The sequence below is a fragment of the Lupinus angustifolius genome, chromosome LG01 (genome assembly GCF_001865875.1).
Source record: "Lupinus angustifolius cultivar Tanjil chromosome LG01, LupAngTanjil_v1.0, whole genome shotgun sequence".
Classification (NCBI taxonomy): Eukaryota; Viridiplantae; Streptophyta; class Magnoliopsida; order Fabales; family Fabaceae; genus Lupinus; species Lupinus angustifolius.
The window spans coordinates 24,447,541-24,462,398 of record NC_032009.1 but is presented as its reverse complement, the minus strand read 5'-3'; the positions used below and the strand labels follow the sequence as shown (position 1 = coordinate 24,462,398).

Here is a 14,858-nt window from a genome sequence, read left to right as displayed (position 1 = left end):
CCCCATTCTAGGTGTATTGTAACCACTGATACCTAACACTCATATGAGTGCCAATCCTTCCTAGGTCAATCTGATTCAAATGGCAGACACCGCAATGAAGCACATATGGTGAAGGAGGAGAGAATTGACAAGGATGATGAGACCCCTGTTCTGCTAATGATGACAACCAATCAAGAAATCAGAAGTGGTGAAACTTGGTACATAGACTCTGGCGGCTCAGACCATATGACATGTCACAGAAACTGGCTTGTCAATTTTGATTCAAGCAAGAGGAGTAAAGTCAGATTTGTAGACAATAGAGTGATCCAAGCGGAAGGCACTAAAGATGTGATGATCACAAAGAAGGATGGAGGCAAAGCAATGATCACATATGTTCTATTTGTGCCAAATATGATAAACAATCTCATCAGCTTGGGGCAACTACTAGAGATAGGCTTTTTAGTGAATATGTAAAATGGGTACCTAGAGATCTTTGATCCTACAACAAGGAAGATCCTGAGAACTCACCTCACACAAAAAAATAACATTCCAGGTGAATCTCAATACAATTGAATCTCAATGCCTTAATGTTGAAATGTTAACTCATGATACATGGTTTTGGCACATGAGACTTGGTCACCTAAACTTTAAAGACCTAAGTCTCATGAAAGCCAAAAACCTGGTTCTTGGTTTGCCAGTAGTCCAGGTACCTAAGAAAGCTTGTGATAGTTGCCTAATCAGCAAACAGCCAAGGTCCGCATTCAGCAAATTCACTGCATCAAGAGCCAACAATCTGCTACACATTGTGTACTCAGGTGTCTGTGGACCATTGGAGATTCCCTCCCTAGGTGGGAACAAATATTTTGTCACCTTTGTGGATGAATTCAACAGGAAACTCTGGCTCTATTTGATCAAGGCTAAGAGTGATGTGTTTGGCATATTCAAGATCTTCAAAAACATGGTTGAGAAGCACAAGTTCAAGCATTTTTCTTCTCATCTTCACAAAGCATTTCTTATCTTCATTCTACTTTCTTTGATAATTATGTCATTGAGTGAGAGTGAGGTGTGTGCAAAATCTGTGTTCTTCCAACACTCCCTCCGAATTAGACACCCATTCAATAGATTTTTCCAACAAACATTCAAACTCCGCAAAAATGGAGTCCGAAACAAAAGACTCATAACTGTCTTTCTCCTTGAACAACACAGAAACACCTTCGGTCCCTATCTCCTCCCACATGTTCACCACAAAATCTTTTCCATTAATTTTCACAACCAAGGAGCTCTCTATGCGATATTTCAATTGAGTTCTTATCATCAATCTGCATCGGTCAAATCTCACCTTTCGGCTAGTGTATTTGTCCACCACAATTAAAGACCCAAACTCCTTAGCAATTTGATCAAAGAAAACCATATTCCAAGTATGCAATGGAATTCCAAAACACCTGATCCATACATCTCTGTGATCCACCACTACTGTATATATCCATGGAGACAAGGACGAAAAGAGAGGCATAAGCCATCCCTCCCCATCCTTAAAGATTTCATGGATGTTCTCCCCCTCTACAGAAGAAAGAAGAACCGAATTACCCCCAACCGGTGGACAGTAATTGTGAGCAAACCTTCTGACCTTAATAACTCAGGTAACCTTCCTACCTTCTCCTGGTCCGTAGTTCTCCCAACAAAGCAACCAGACAACCAATCCAGATCCTTCTTATTGGCTGAATACTCCAAACTCTTCCTTGCCTCTGTCAGATGAGTGTGTCGATCCACTCCACTAGGTCCACCGCCAATGGGTCCAGAAGGGTCGAAACCTTTAAGAGCTTCAACATAAGTTCTTGTATTTGTTAGGCTTTGACTATGAATCTGTCTATTCACTATCTGACCAGACCGAGAGGAAGGATTTATTGCCAAATTCCGATTGAATCTTGGGACATTCACAAAAATCTTCTTATTTCCAATCCATATATTATCCAGTTGTTGGGCTAACAACTTTTCATCCTACACTTTGTCAAACCTAATAAATGCAAACTTCTGAGCATTCCTATTCCTTTTTTGTAGGATGTAAATGTCCCTGACACTCCCACATTTCTGAAACTCCCTCCAAAGATCCTTGGAATTGAATTCTTCAGGAAAAATTGTAACATAGAAAGAACTAAATTCTCTTCCGGCTCTCCAGCGGTCTCCCTGTCTGCTTACTCTCTCCGGTTCGATGAAAACTAAAGAGGTAGCCTCCTTTGATGGTCCAGTAGTAACTCTCCTAGAAGATATGTTAGGTGCTTTGAGGTTTAGTTCTCTCTGGTTATTAACATTGTAAAAAACTTTTATATTATCATTGCTCACATTTTTTTCTCAAAATCAATTCAAGTTTCCTAGGGATGACAATAATATGCATTATCTAACTAACCGCAAAATAACTTACCAATGGAAACGAGTATCATGATATCCACCATGTAGATAACTATATATTTATAAAAAATAATAATTAAATAATATATATTACATTTTTTATTTTATAATCATATATTATTATTATTATTTATAATGAATTTCAGTTATTGAAATAAAATGATACATTCGGATGTACATAAATTTTATTATTCATCTAATAATCATTTTATATATAATAAATATTACAAAATATATGAAATATAAATAAACTTTAAAATATGTTGGGTATCCGTACATATATGTTATACATATGAATACCCACAAAGAATACATGTAAGGGCACATGAATGTTTTACTAGTGCCTACGGCTCTAGTTGTCATCCCTACATCCTAATATTAAATTAAATCAATTATAATTATAGATGAATAATATTATCTTTTTGAGCTAAAGTGGTCCGATCTAAAAAGTCCAAATACGATTCATATATATTAAATTGAAGCTTAAACTTGACCTAAGCACGGTGTGCATTATGGCCGACCAACTCACATAATATTAAAAAAATAGTTATTAAAATTGTAACCTAATTAATATTTTTTTTAAAAATATATATTATTTGATATTAAAATATAATTTTTTAGCATACTTAAGATGCCCAATTCAACTAAATTCATGTATTTAATGTTTTATGTTTGAGTTAAGATATGATGTCAAATCCATTTATATTATTTTTAACCTAAATTACTTATTAAATCTGTCATTTATATTGGACTCTCACTTCCTAACACAAAGTAATGTGATTTCACTTTAGAATATAAACCTTTGGGCACAATAAAAAATAATACCATATTAGTTTACAGTAATAGTAGTCTTAAGTTTTAGAATGAACTTTATATGTCAAAGTATAATCATCATTATAATATATGGTCATCATTCTTTACTTTGTTTATGAAGATCATTTGTACGCTCATTATGAACACTTTCATTGTGAATTGGTCTTAGTTGAATTTGGTTGTTTGTAGTTCTCTATCGTAAACAATATAATTATGATATCTTTTCCTTTTCTCGTAAAAATTATTGTTCTTTATTATATTTTTGTAGTAAAAGTTAAATCTAATTAAATACACAATTAAGAAAGGAAAATATAATCTATATGATTTAATGTTTCTTCGATAAATCATTTTGTTAGTGTCCTTAAAATGATTGTCTCCAATATATGATGAATGAATACTAACCAAAAGGTAACACGACAAATGAAGATGACTACATGAGTTCTGAATTTTCAGCATTTATCTCAGCAGTGGAATACTGATCGAATAGGTTAGGGAGGATGAAACAACTCGAATACCATATAAAAAGTTTATGATAGTAAAGATTGGTCAAACTCAACTATAAGTCAGTTCAAATAATTTATTATATAAACAAAAAATATTATAAGTGATAAAATAATAATGATCTAAATAGTAACTAACAAGATAAATATAAACTATAGATAAACTCAAATAAAATGAAATTAATTAAATGCTAGATAAAATTATTCTTTATCAATCAAAATATATCTAATAAGTGAAAACTACGTCTTAAACTAAAACCTTCAAATAATAATTTTATAAGTCTTTCCATGTCTTGAACCGAATTTACACTTGAAACTCAACAATTAACAATTTATTTAATACTTTGTTGCTCTAATGATTATATAGTGCGATACATCTTAGATAATTTAGTGTAACTTGTTCCCACTATCCTCAAGTCTTAGATAAGCTACTAATCTCACCTTCAATGTTGTCATGTCCCTCCATTGGAATCAAAGGCACATGGGTTTCCTCTATTGCGAATTATTATATAACCATTAAATCAACCCAAGTAGTTCGTTACATGTGCACAAAATCATTACTTAAGGAAGCAGTCCATTTCATGCCATAGAATATGGATAGAGATCACTTGTTCTAATTCCTGTCCCATTTTTTTGTACTAGATCAATAAAAAAATGACAGTTTATTAAAAAGAAAAATTCTAAAAATATAAAATAACATATATACATTACTTGGAGAAATTTCATTGGCTAAGGACATAGAGACATACTCATTTTAAGACAGCTGATCCCCTTCATAAAATATATGCATAAGCATATATACATTCTACGAACCAAAAAGAATGACATACTTTTCAGAACAGCTCCATTGGAGCGAAGTTTCTTCTAAAAAAGAATATACGCGATATAGAATGACACAAGTTCATTGTGGCCAGAAAAGAAATCAAATGTCGTCGTATTATAACTTAATCCAATAAAAAGTAATACTTAATTAAAAAAATCTAAAATTGCAAAATAATATTCTAAAATCACAAAATAATATTTTTATATTACTTGGAGAAAGTTAATTTGTTAGAGACACGTGACATAATTATTTTAATACATATGATCCTCTACTATTTGGAAGATATGCTACAATGCTGGCACGTAAGAATAAATAGGTTTAGAATGGAGACCTAGAGGCTTAGACATTGTCATTTGCATATTATTTTATCATATTCAAAGAAGATATGTAGTGGGTCGGCATGGTTATATAATAGATTTTTGTTATTCAGTGAGATCTCATTCTCCATAATATGCACATTTTCTTTACATATTTTAATGACGTCTCCCAACAGAACGGAAAATTATTAATGGTATGATGTAATAAAGTAATGGATTCTGTATTGTATGCTGTTACGAGTAGGTAAGAGAGTGGGATTTTGCATCAAAACTAAAATATCATATTTTAAATTATTAAATAAACGTTTTTCATGAAAGCTTACTTTTTAAGTATTATTAACACGTTTTTAGGGCACAAATCTTATAATATAAAGTTTAGAGTTCAAATTTTGCTGTAATTGTGAAGACTTGTTGGTGAGTAATTTGTAAGTAATTCTATAAGCACTCATAAAGTAGTGAAACTTTTTTTGGCCCTAGTAAGCTCTTGAAACCTCAACATTAGTTTCAAAAACAAAACAAAATAGGAGGGCAAAATTTTAAGCCAAAAGTTGTGGATGTATTATATGAGAGGTTACTTTATGACAATTTAAGGTTCGTTCTGCGAGTTAAACTTTGGAATGAATATAAAATGAAGACTTCATAGTAATAAAATATACTTATGAGATAATTTTGAAATATTTTCTCTCTCTCTTTATTTCTTTCCAAAATTTATTTCCTAAAGATACTCTTCTTAATTTTTCTTTTAGGAAAATAAAAAGACAATAAAAGTTTTCATTTTGTAGAACAAAGATTAATAACCAGCAGGTATGGTAGCTGAGCAATATTTTGTGAATAAGGCAATTATGCTTGAATTACGATTTCATGGGTGGTAATTTTAGAATGGTAAAAAAAGGTTTTCATGGATAGAAATGAAAAACCATATATAAAAAATAAAAATAAAATAAACAACAACCAAGTTAAATGGATGGCCATGAAAATCATAAGTAAAACAGTAAGAGAAAAACCAAATCATCACATATTATAAAAAGAAAAGGATGAAGTTACTATCATGCTTTCGTTTTATTATTCTTATTTTGTATTGCGATCCATCGGTGTGATGACGTATCATACTTTGGTAAATGCAAAGATTAAAGTAAAAGAAAACAAATAATCAAACGTCAAAAACAAGTTACATTTAAAAAGTAAAATCTTATTTTAGTCCTTTACATTACATTGACACAATCGTTTAATCTAGTCTTTAACTTTGCACAGTATCATTCAAATTGGTACATGACAATAACAAATGTTAGATAACCCTAATTGTGTAATGTGGAACATTGAGTGACAATTTGGTAGAGAAAATTCACATTTAGGAACTACATTGAATGATGAAATTGAGCATGTTCACGTAAAATATTTAACAATAATAATCAAACATTAATTTTACTAGGTGAAATCAGCAAAACTCTAATAAATTAATCCTACAAAACTATTCAAAAACATTAAATAATTTAAAAGGTTTACTGTAGTAAATTAGTCAAGGTATATATATGGTAAATTTATCAAAAATAACACGTACTAACTATTCACCTAATTATAAAAGGGGATTTTTTTTTTTGCAAAACCATTATTTATACCACTTTATTAATCATGATTTCATACATATTCTTTGCCATCCTATTTTTACAGAGAAAAATATATATATTAATAGTGTAAAAATGTATTAACTGTATATAAAACTTTACATTATCAGTAATAGATATTGCATTTTTTTATATTAACTTAATAATTATTAAAACATATCTATTTGAGAAAATAACCTTCATACTAATGTACAAGAGATTTTACATGTAAACTATAATCATTTATGTATTATTATTTATTATAAACTCTTTAAAAAATTAATAACCTGATTAATAATAGATACTTTATTATCATCCGTATAAAAAATACATTGAAGAAGCATATATATTAAACTATATACCATATATAATATACAAAAACATTTAGTCAACACTTATAATATAATTATAAAAAAGGCAAATCTGATTCTATGGGCCCACATATCTTAGTGGACCCCACCACTCCACTTTCTTCTTTGTCCCACCAAATCACTTTTGAAGCCTTCCACATCCGCCACGTGTTGATCTACAATCAAGTGCCACGTGCCATTCCAACAAGAATTCCCACCCACTACTTATGTTCCCGCTTCAGCAACTATATACAATTCGCTCACTCCACCGAAACAAAACAACACTGATTCACTGAATCCAAATAATACATAATCATCATCATCCTCAAATGGATCGAAATCCTAGCTCCTTCAACCACCACTGCATCGCTTCTTTGAGAACCCTAACACCGCACATCACGTGCCTCGCCGTAAATAACAACCTCCTCTACGCCGCATCCGTGAACCTCATCAACGTCTACGACCTCTCCCACTACACTCACGTCGACGTATTCAACGATAACAACCCTTCCTCCGGTTTTGTCAAGTCCATCACCTTCAGCAGCGACGGTTCCAGAATCTTCACCGCTCACCAAGACTGCAAGATTCGTATCTGGCTCATAACCTCATCAAAACGACACCGTGTTCTGTCTTCGCTCCCGACAGTTAAAGACAAATTCCGCCGCTGCATGGTTCCAAGAAACTACGTCAGCGTGAGACGTCATCGAAAGAGGCTTTGGATACAACACTGTGACACGGTTTCTGGTTTGGTTGTGAATGAGGGAGTTATGTATTCTGTTTCATGGGATAAGAGTTTTAAGATTTGGGATTTAGAAAGTTTCCGGTGTTTGGAGTCCGTTAAGGCGCATGAAGACGCTATCAACGCGGTTGTTGTGTCAAATAACGGCACCGTTTACACGGCGTCAGCGGATGGGTACATTAAGGTTTGGGAGAAAGATAATAAGCTGAAAAAACACATGTTAGTTAGAACTATAGGGAAAATGAAATCTACGGTTAATACTCTTTCGCTGAATAAAGATGAGACAGATTTATTTTCAGGTGGTTGTGACGGGGCAATTTGCTGTTGGAAGAGGAAGAAAAACGACGTCGTTAAGATGGAGATTTTGCGGGGTCACGGTGGGGCCATACTATGTTTGATCAACGTCGAGGGTTTATTGGTGAGTGGGTCAACAGATCGGACAGTGAGGATTTGGAAACGTGAAAAGGGGAATAGTGGTATGTATTGTTGCAAGGGAGTGTTGGAAGGGCATGAGAAACCTGTTAAGTCATTGGTGGCATTTACAGGTGGTGAGGGAGGTGACTCAAACGGTGTCGTTAGGGTCTTTAGTGGAAGTCTTGATGGGGATGTTAGGGTGTGGGAGCTGTTTCCTTTGGATTGAATCACTATAACAACTTTCTACCCAGCTATATTAATGATATCTCACATCGTAAATTATTAGGATTTAATATGTATGAAGTTGTAAGTTAGCATATGATGAAAATATGTTATTAACCATCCAATAATTTCTTGATGCTGCGAGTGTGTCATAGCAATATATATATATTACATATTTAGTCAGACGCAGGCCATCAGGTATGCTTCTAGTTTGTTTTCATGGTAGCATGAAACTAAGAATTACTTAAATGTATAAGGACGCATATGTATTATACAGTAACGAGTGTCACTTCATAATATATAAGATTGTGATTGATTAAAAAAATATATTTATATTAAAATTTTATTATTAAATATTCTTCCAATCAATTATAACTTATAATATAGAAAATTATACAAATTATGAAACAAAAGATATGGCCTTACATATAAAAGTTATTAAAATTTTATCATTGTATGGTTTTACCTTTGAAAGCCAGTGTTCTTCGCCGGAAGTGTACAAGCTAGTAGTTAACACCATTAATAATAAGATATTAAAATATCGTCTCATTCAGTAAAAATATGACATATGTATTATTTTGTTTAATTTTAGAAATATTTTTATAAGAAATAATTAAATAAAACATATGTCATGATATTAGTAGTTGAATGAAATAAATATACCAAAATATATTTTATTCTCTAATAATAATTAATGAGTAGTATCGTTGGGAATATTTGAAATATTTTATTACATGAGGTCCTACATTGCCTAGCATTATAATAAATAGAGTATCAATATTATATATTGGACTCAAATCCATTGTTGTAATGTGCACCAGATATAAGCACCAAATAGAAACACTATATGAGCAGTTGGACCCATGGATGTGTTAGGATGTAGGCACACTTGGTCGAACATCGTTAACAAATTATCTTGTTTCTTATCTTCTATTTATTCTATACACTTTATTTGATTGTTTGTGGTCAACGCTGCGTAACGATCGCTTCCGCTGCACCAACAATTAATATCAGAGCCAATTGGTAGATGACTCTTGACTTAGACGCCAAATTATGGCAAAGGAGGGTGAAGAATGTGTTGCTTGGACAAGGTCTGTCAAAGGTATTGCATGAGGATAAATCAGATGAGTTGAAGGATAATGACATATGACATAACTATGGTGGGGGCGATGTTTGTATTGATTTAGAACCCTAAAAGTTCATATATTATATTAGGACCAAGGTGGAGATAGGGACTCAGGTGCTGAGTTTGATCTTGAGACATGTGCAGACAATATCTCTCTAGATGTTGAGAGAATGTTCTCATTTGAGATGAGAAGCGGAATATCCTAATGGCGTGTGTGAGACATCATAGTGAATGATATTAATTGCTAACATATCCACAAAAGCACAGAGGCGTTGAATGACTTTGATGTAAGGTGTAACATGTGCATTGGTTTTGATATAAGAAGTAACATGGATATTGGTAGAGATGTAAGATGTGACATGAGCATTGGCTTAGATGCAAAAATGTGACACATACCTTTATTAGCATTGATGCAAGATGTATGTTGTGAGTATACTCATCATGGTGGAGTATGATAGTTCTTTTGAACTATAATTGTTGGAGTAGACAATGATGGTAGCTGTTGAGGCTTTCCAAGGAAGCTCCAAGATTCAATTTGAGTGAGTATTGAAGAGGGCGATTGTTGGTGAACTTTTGTGTAGATATTCAAATATATCGAAATACTTCCTAGCAATAGGTGGCTAGGCGGCGTGTTCCATGGCGGTACAGGAAGCTGCACTACAAGTTTGGAGAGCTAGGCTCTTGGTAACATCGTCAAAGATACTCAGAATATCTATATTGTAGAGGAGCATTAAAGAGAATTAGACATTCAGCAAGGTGAAGTCATATATTCGCTAAGGTAGAGATTCTTGTGTAAATTTCTCAAGGAGTGAGATATTCGTCTATTTCAATCAAGGTGGAGATTGTTGGGGATTTTCGAAATATGTTATTACATTAAGTCCCTTGTTGTAATGTCCACTAGATATAAGCACCAAATAGAAACATCTCATTGACAGTTGGGTTCATGTGTGTGCTAGAATTTGTAATTCTTATTCTCCAATAATATCTTGGTAGCCGCTCAGCGCTCCTAAGGTGTAGTCACAATTGGTCGAACTCTGTTAACAAATTTTCTTATTTCTTTTCTTCTATTTATTCTATACACTTTATTTGATTGCTCGTGGTTAACGCTGTAATTGATGCACCAACAAGTATCTTCATTGAGTATATAATTTACACCATTTTCACTTTAACTCTTGTTACACGTAGTCGCGCCACTGGCCTAGTAATCTAGTCAATGTTAAATTTGTAAGGTTTTGTATTGGACTGGAATATCTCTTATCCTCTGTTTAATATAAACTTTTATCTAAATTTTTTTGCAAGATTTAGTTAGAGATTTAATTAAGAATGCACCAACAAATTGGATTATTATCTAACGTGAAAGCTATTATCTTATTCCTAAATAGGTGGTATGTATTGTTTTGCTTAATATTTTGATTATTAAGCTTTATGTCATAATCCACATGCTCACAAATCACAATTACATCCATCATCATATATATAATAGAGAGAGAGGCAGGTTAGGTCCTATTATTTCTAGTCAGAGAAAAAATTAGATATACAAAGTTTAACATTATATATAGGCAGTTAGGTCCTATTATTTCTAGTCAGAGAAAAAAATTAGATATACATAAGTTTAACATCAAAATTTATCAATGAAATGGTTTAAGTGAAAACAATTCTCATTTATGAATTAGGTTCCTCTCCCTGGAGAATCTGGAAAGTAAATGGACACATGTTTTGTTATATTTTTAATTTAAAAATAAGAAAAATTTGGACCATTAAATATTTATAAGTGCCACATATTAAAATCTAAGACCAGTATTGGAGAGGAGCACAACCCCTCATTTGTGTATGGTTGTAAATTGAGATTTATTATTTTCACCGTTTTTATATTTTTATTTAAGTTCATTGTGAGTCTCTCGTTTCTCGGACTAATGTCGTCACCCAGATCATTATATATATAATGTAGTAATTAGGGTTGTTCATTTACCAATATTTGTTGTCTTAAGATCACAAATCATCTATGAACACTCGACCATTATCACTTATTTGCAAGTTCACAATCAATATAAAAATTAAATATAAAATATTCTAACAATTTTTATATAAAAATTATAATCATTTGAGTCACTCCTCATACATTATATATATTATTAACATCTAAAGCACGAATTCGTCAAACACCTTCACGTGTCGGTATCTGACACGTATCCGACACGGATACGCTCAGATTCGCGAAGGATACGTATCCATAGAGTATCCAAAAATTAAAATATTAAATGAAAATAAATAAATATTAAGACACGTATCAGATTCGTTTTCAATAAATAAATATTATACGTGTATCTTGAACGTATCGCATCCTGTATTTTGGAAAAAATACGTATCGATGTATCGGATACGTATCGGATACGTATCTTACCCGACACACGTATCAATATCCGTGATTCATAGTTATTAACTATTAACTAATACAAAAGAAACTAAATTTTTTGAAACATTTCAATAGAAAGATCAGTAAACAAAATTGTGGGGGTAAAACTAAAATTCGATCAAATTTCAGAAACAAATCATGTAATGCAACTATGTGTAAGCCTCTAATGCCTCCACTTCATTCCATCATCTGCTTTCATTAGTTGCTTTAGATGAGCTTCAATGAATCAATAAAGAGCAAGCCCAAAATCAATAAAGCCCGTCCACTTTCCTAACCATAAGCCCATAGGGCTCGAGGCAGGCCTAGCTAGGAGATGAAGGATGTGTTCACACGTGTGCAGGAATATATGAGCTTGGCTATGAGCGTGTGAAGGAAAATGCGAGAAATGTACTTTGTTAAAATAACGCAAATTTCAGAATCACGTTCCTCAATTTGATTGTTTCAGAGTTCACTACCCCAAATCCTAATCATATATATATAATTCGCAATTTCGTCACTGTAAACGCTCTCTTCTCTAGGATGGAGGTAACCCACTTTCTGTCTATTTATCTTCTTTATATTGTTTTCAACGTTTACTTTTTAACTAAGCTACTAAATTGAGAAATCATAAATTCTTTTCAACCTTCCATATAGTTTACTTTTAATCTGTTTCTAGACATGGACATTTTTTCTGGAAGAATTTATGGTCTTTGACTGTTAATTCTTGTTCAGAGAAGAGACCCTTTGAGTACTAAGTGAATCCAGAATAAATCTTTGTTGATCATTCTGGATTTAAATTTTGTTCATTACTTGTTTAGAGGGTGAATCTTGAGGCAATGGTAAAGTTGCTTACCTTGTGACATGTAGGTCAAGGTTTCATATGGTAGAAACAGTCTATTTCGTTAGTTTGTTGTGAGGGTATAAGGTTGCGTACATTTACCAACTCCAACAGTGGCTCGTACACTGGGATGCCCTTTTTTGCTATTACTTGTTTAATTCCTCAATCATGTCATGTTGCTTTGTCTAGTTGCATTTTATAAAAAATTGAATGCGAACTAAATACTTTAATTTTGCAAAAAAATGCAGCAATACTGGTCTGGGAGTGCCATAAATAAAAACAAAGGGATGGTAGAGCATTTGCAGCATTGTGGAGTGATCAAATCGACCAAGGTAGCTGAAGTAATGGAGACCATTGATAGAGGTTTGTTTGTACCCAAAGGAACCCCACCTTATGTTGACAGTCCCATGGCGATAGGCTACAATGTCACTATATCTGCACCGCACATGCATGCTACCTGCCTTCAGTTGCTGGAGGAAAAATTGCAACCTGGGATGCGTGCTCTGGATGTCGGCTCGGGTAGTCCATGCCTTCATGAACTATGTATATATTTTTAAAACAAAATATTCTTACATATTAATGAGAAATGGAATATGCTTATTAGTTAGGGGATACATTTTATCCATTGCCATTTTTGTGTATTGGATGTGCTGATGATGAATCATAAATATGCTAGATAAAAAATGTTTAAGTTACCATGTTATGTTTGATGAGAATGATTAGTAAAAAAATTGGTAGCATTTATGCTAGTTGATAATAACATAATAAGGGTGAGCAGAAAAGAATGTATGCTTATTATTGCCTTTCCTTGATGCAGTTATAGAAGGATGATATCAAGGTTTTTTGATGCAAAACCTTGACAGTGTTTGTTTATTTGTTAACAAGCCAATTAGGTTCCTATTGATTTGTATAATCCCAAATCATGGTGGATACTTGGCAGCATTTATGCTAGTTGATTTGTATATCTGACAGCAATTTACTGCTTCTTTTCTCTCCATTCTCTACTTTGATGTTCACAATTTCCATACATTACATTTCTTTGCAGGAACTGGTTACCTGACAGCATGTTTTGCCTTGATGGTTGGACCCCAAGGCCATACTATTGGTGTGGACCATATTCCTGAGTTGGTTTCTTCTTCAATCGAGAATATTGAAAAAAGTGCTGCAGCTCCACTATTGAAAGATGGTTCCTTTTCTGTGCATGTTGGTGGTATGTTTTCTTCAATTTCCCTGGATCTGAAAGATCGAAACTCTTAATATTTGCAAAACAAAAGTACAGTTCCTGTTGATCAAGTTGAGCATATGAATAATTTTAAGGGAAAATTATTGTGACTTCCCTTAAAAATTTGACTTGATTACTCCGAATACCCCTCTTATTTTAGAAATTACACCGATTCCCTTGAGATTTATGTTGTAGGGTGTAAGTGTAATGATAATACAAACGTCAAGAGTAAGAAAAGGATGAGTGTCGATTTTAATTAAGTCAAACCTTAAGGAAAGTAAGTGTAATTTTCCCTAACTTCGATGAGTCCTTGAGTTACAGAAGGGAAAACATAAGTAGGTCAGAATCTGGGATTTGTTTGAAGTGATTGAGTAGACTAAAACTGAAAGTAGAGTTGACCCATAAGCATTGTTCACCACCCCAAACTCTTTCCTCTGCTCTATGGTGATAAGAGACAACTGCATGGTTATATTAATGTTTCATGAACAGCTAAATAATGTCTATTTAAGTTAGTGGATCAATAATTTCAAATAATTGTGTAGTTGTTGTGTTGACAGATGGGAGGGAAGGTTGGCCGGAATGTGCTCCTTACGATGCCATTCACGTTGGAGCAGCGGCACCAGAAATTCCAGAGCCACTTATTAACCAATTGAAGCCAGGAGGTAGAATGGTGATTCCTGTTGGAAACATACTTCAAGATTTAAAGGTTGTGGATAAAAACTCTGATGGTTCTATCAGTGTCTACACTGAGACTTTGGTTCGTTATGTGCCTCTCACTAGTAAAGAAGCACAACTGCAAGGTTAGTAAAGTGGAGAAGCATAGCCCTGAATTCTGTATTGCTGATACCTCTGATATCAATGGTTGTTCTACAACATGCTAGTAGAATTTGTATAGTTGAAACTAATGTTCTTTTCCTAGTAAAAGAAAATGTTTATGTGGATCATTCGGACTAACACTGATCAGAATGCCATAAATTACAATTTACTATTGCCCTACTCTTAAATTATTTGTATATTGTATAATCTATTTTTTTTTTATTTCATTATGGTCCCAAGTGTCATCTAAGTTACAAAGTTCAATTGGAGGAATTGAACCTCTATTGTTATTATGTAAAT

General features: G+C 33.1%; 2 protein-coding genes across 3 annotated transcripts; both read left to right on the top strand.

Annotated features, from left to right (window-relative positions):
• Positions 7,073-8,168, top strand: LOC109342796 (vegetative incompatibility protein HET-E-1-like). The gene has a single exon (XM_019580798.1). It carries the CDS (start codon positions 7,119-7,121, stop codon positions 8,166-8,168), a length of 1,050 nt encoding a protein of 349 aa, XP_019436343.1. The 5' UTR covers positions 7,073-7,118.
• On the top strand, positions 12,063-14,748 carry LOC109357784 (protein-L-isoaspartate O-methyltransferase 1-like). 2 transcript variants are annotated; one of them, XM_019601834.1, is made up of 4 exons: positions 12,063-12,228; positions 12,769-13,039; positions 13,566-13,730; positions 14,300-14,747. In XM_019601834.1, the coding sequence occupies exons 1-4, from the start codon at positions 12,223-12,225 to the stop codon at positions 14,545-14,547; spliced, it is 690 nt and encodes a 229-aa protein (XP_019457379.1). In that variant the 5' UTR covers positions 12,063-12,222; the 3' UTR covers positions 14,548-14,747. The 2 variants fall into 2 exon arrangements, with proteins under 2 accessions (XP_019457379.1, XP_019457385.1); XM_019601840.1 differs by lacking the exon at positions 12,063-12,228 and having other exon boundaries at positions 12,763-13,039; positions 14,300-14,748.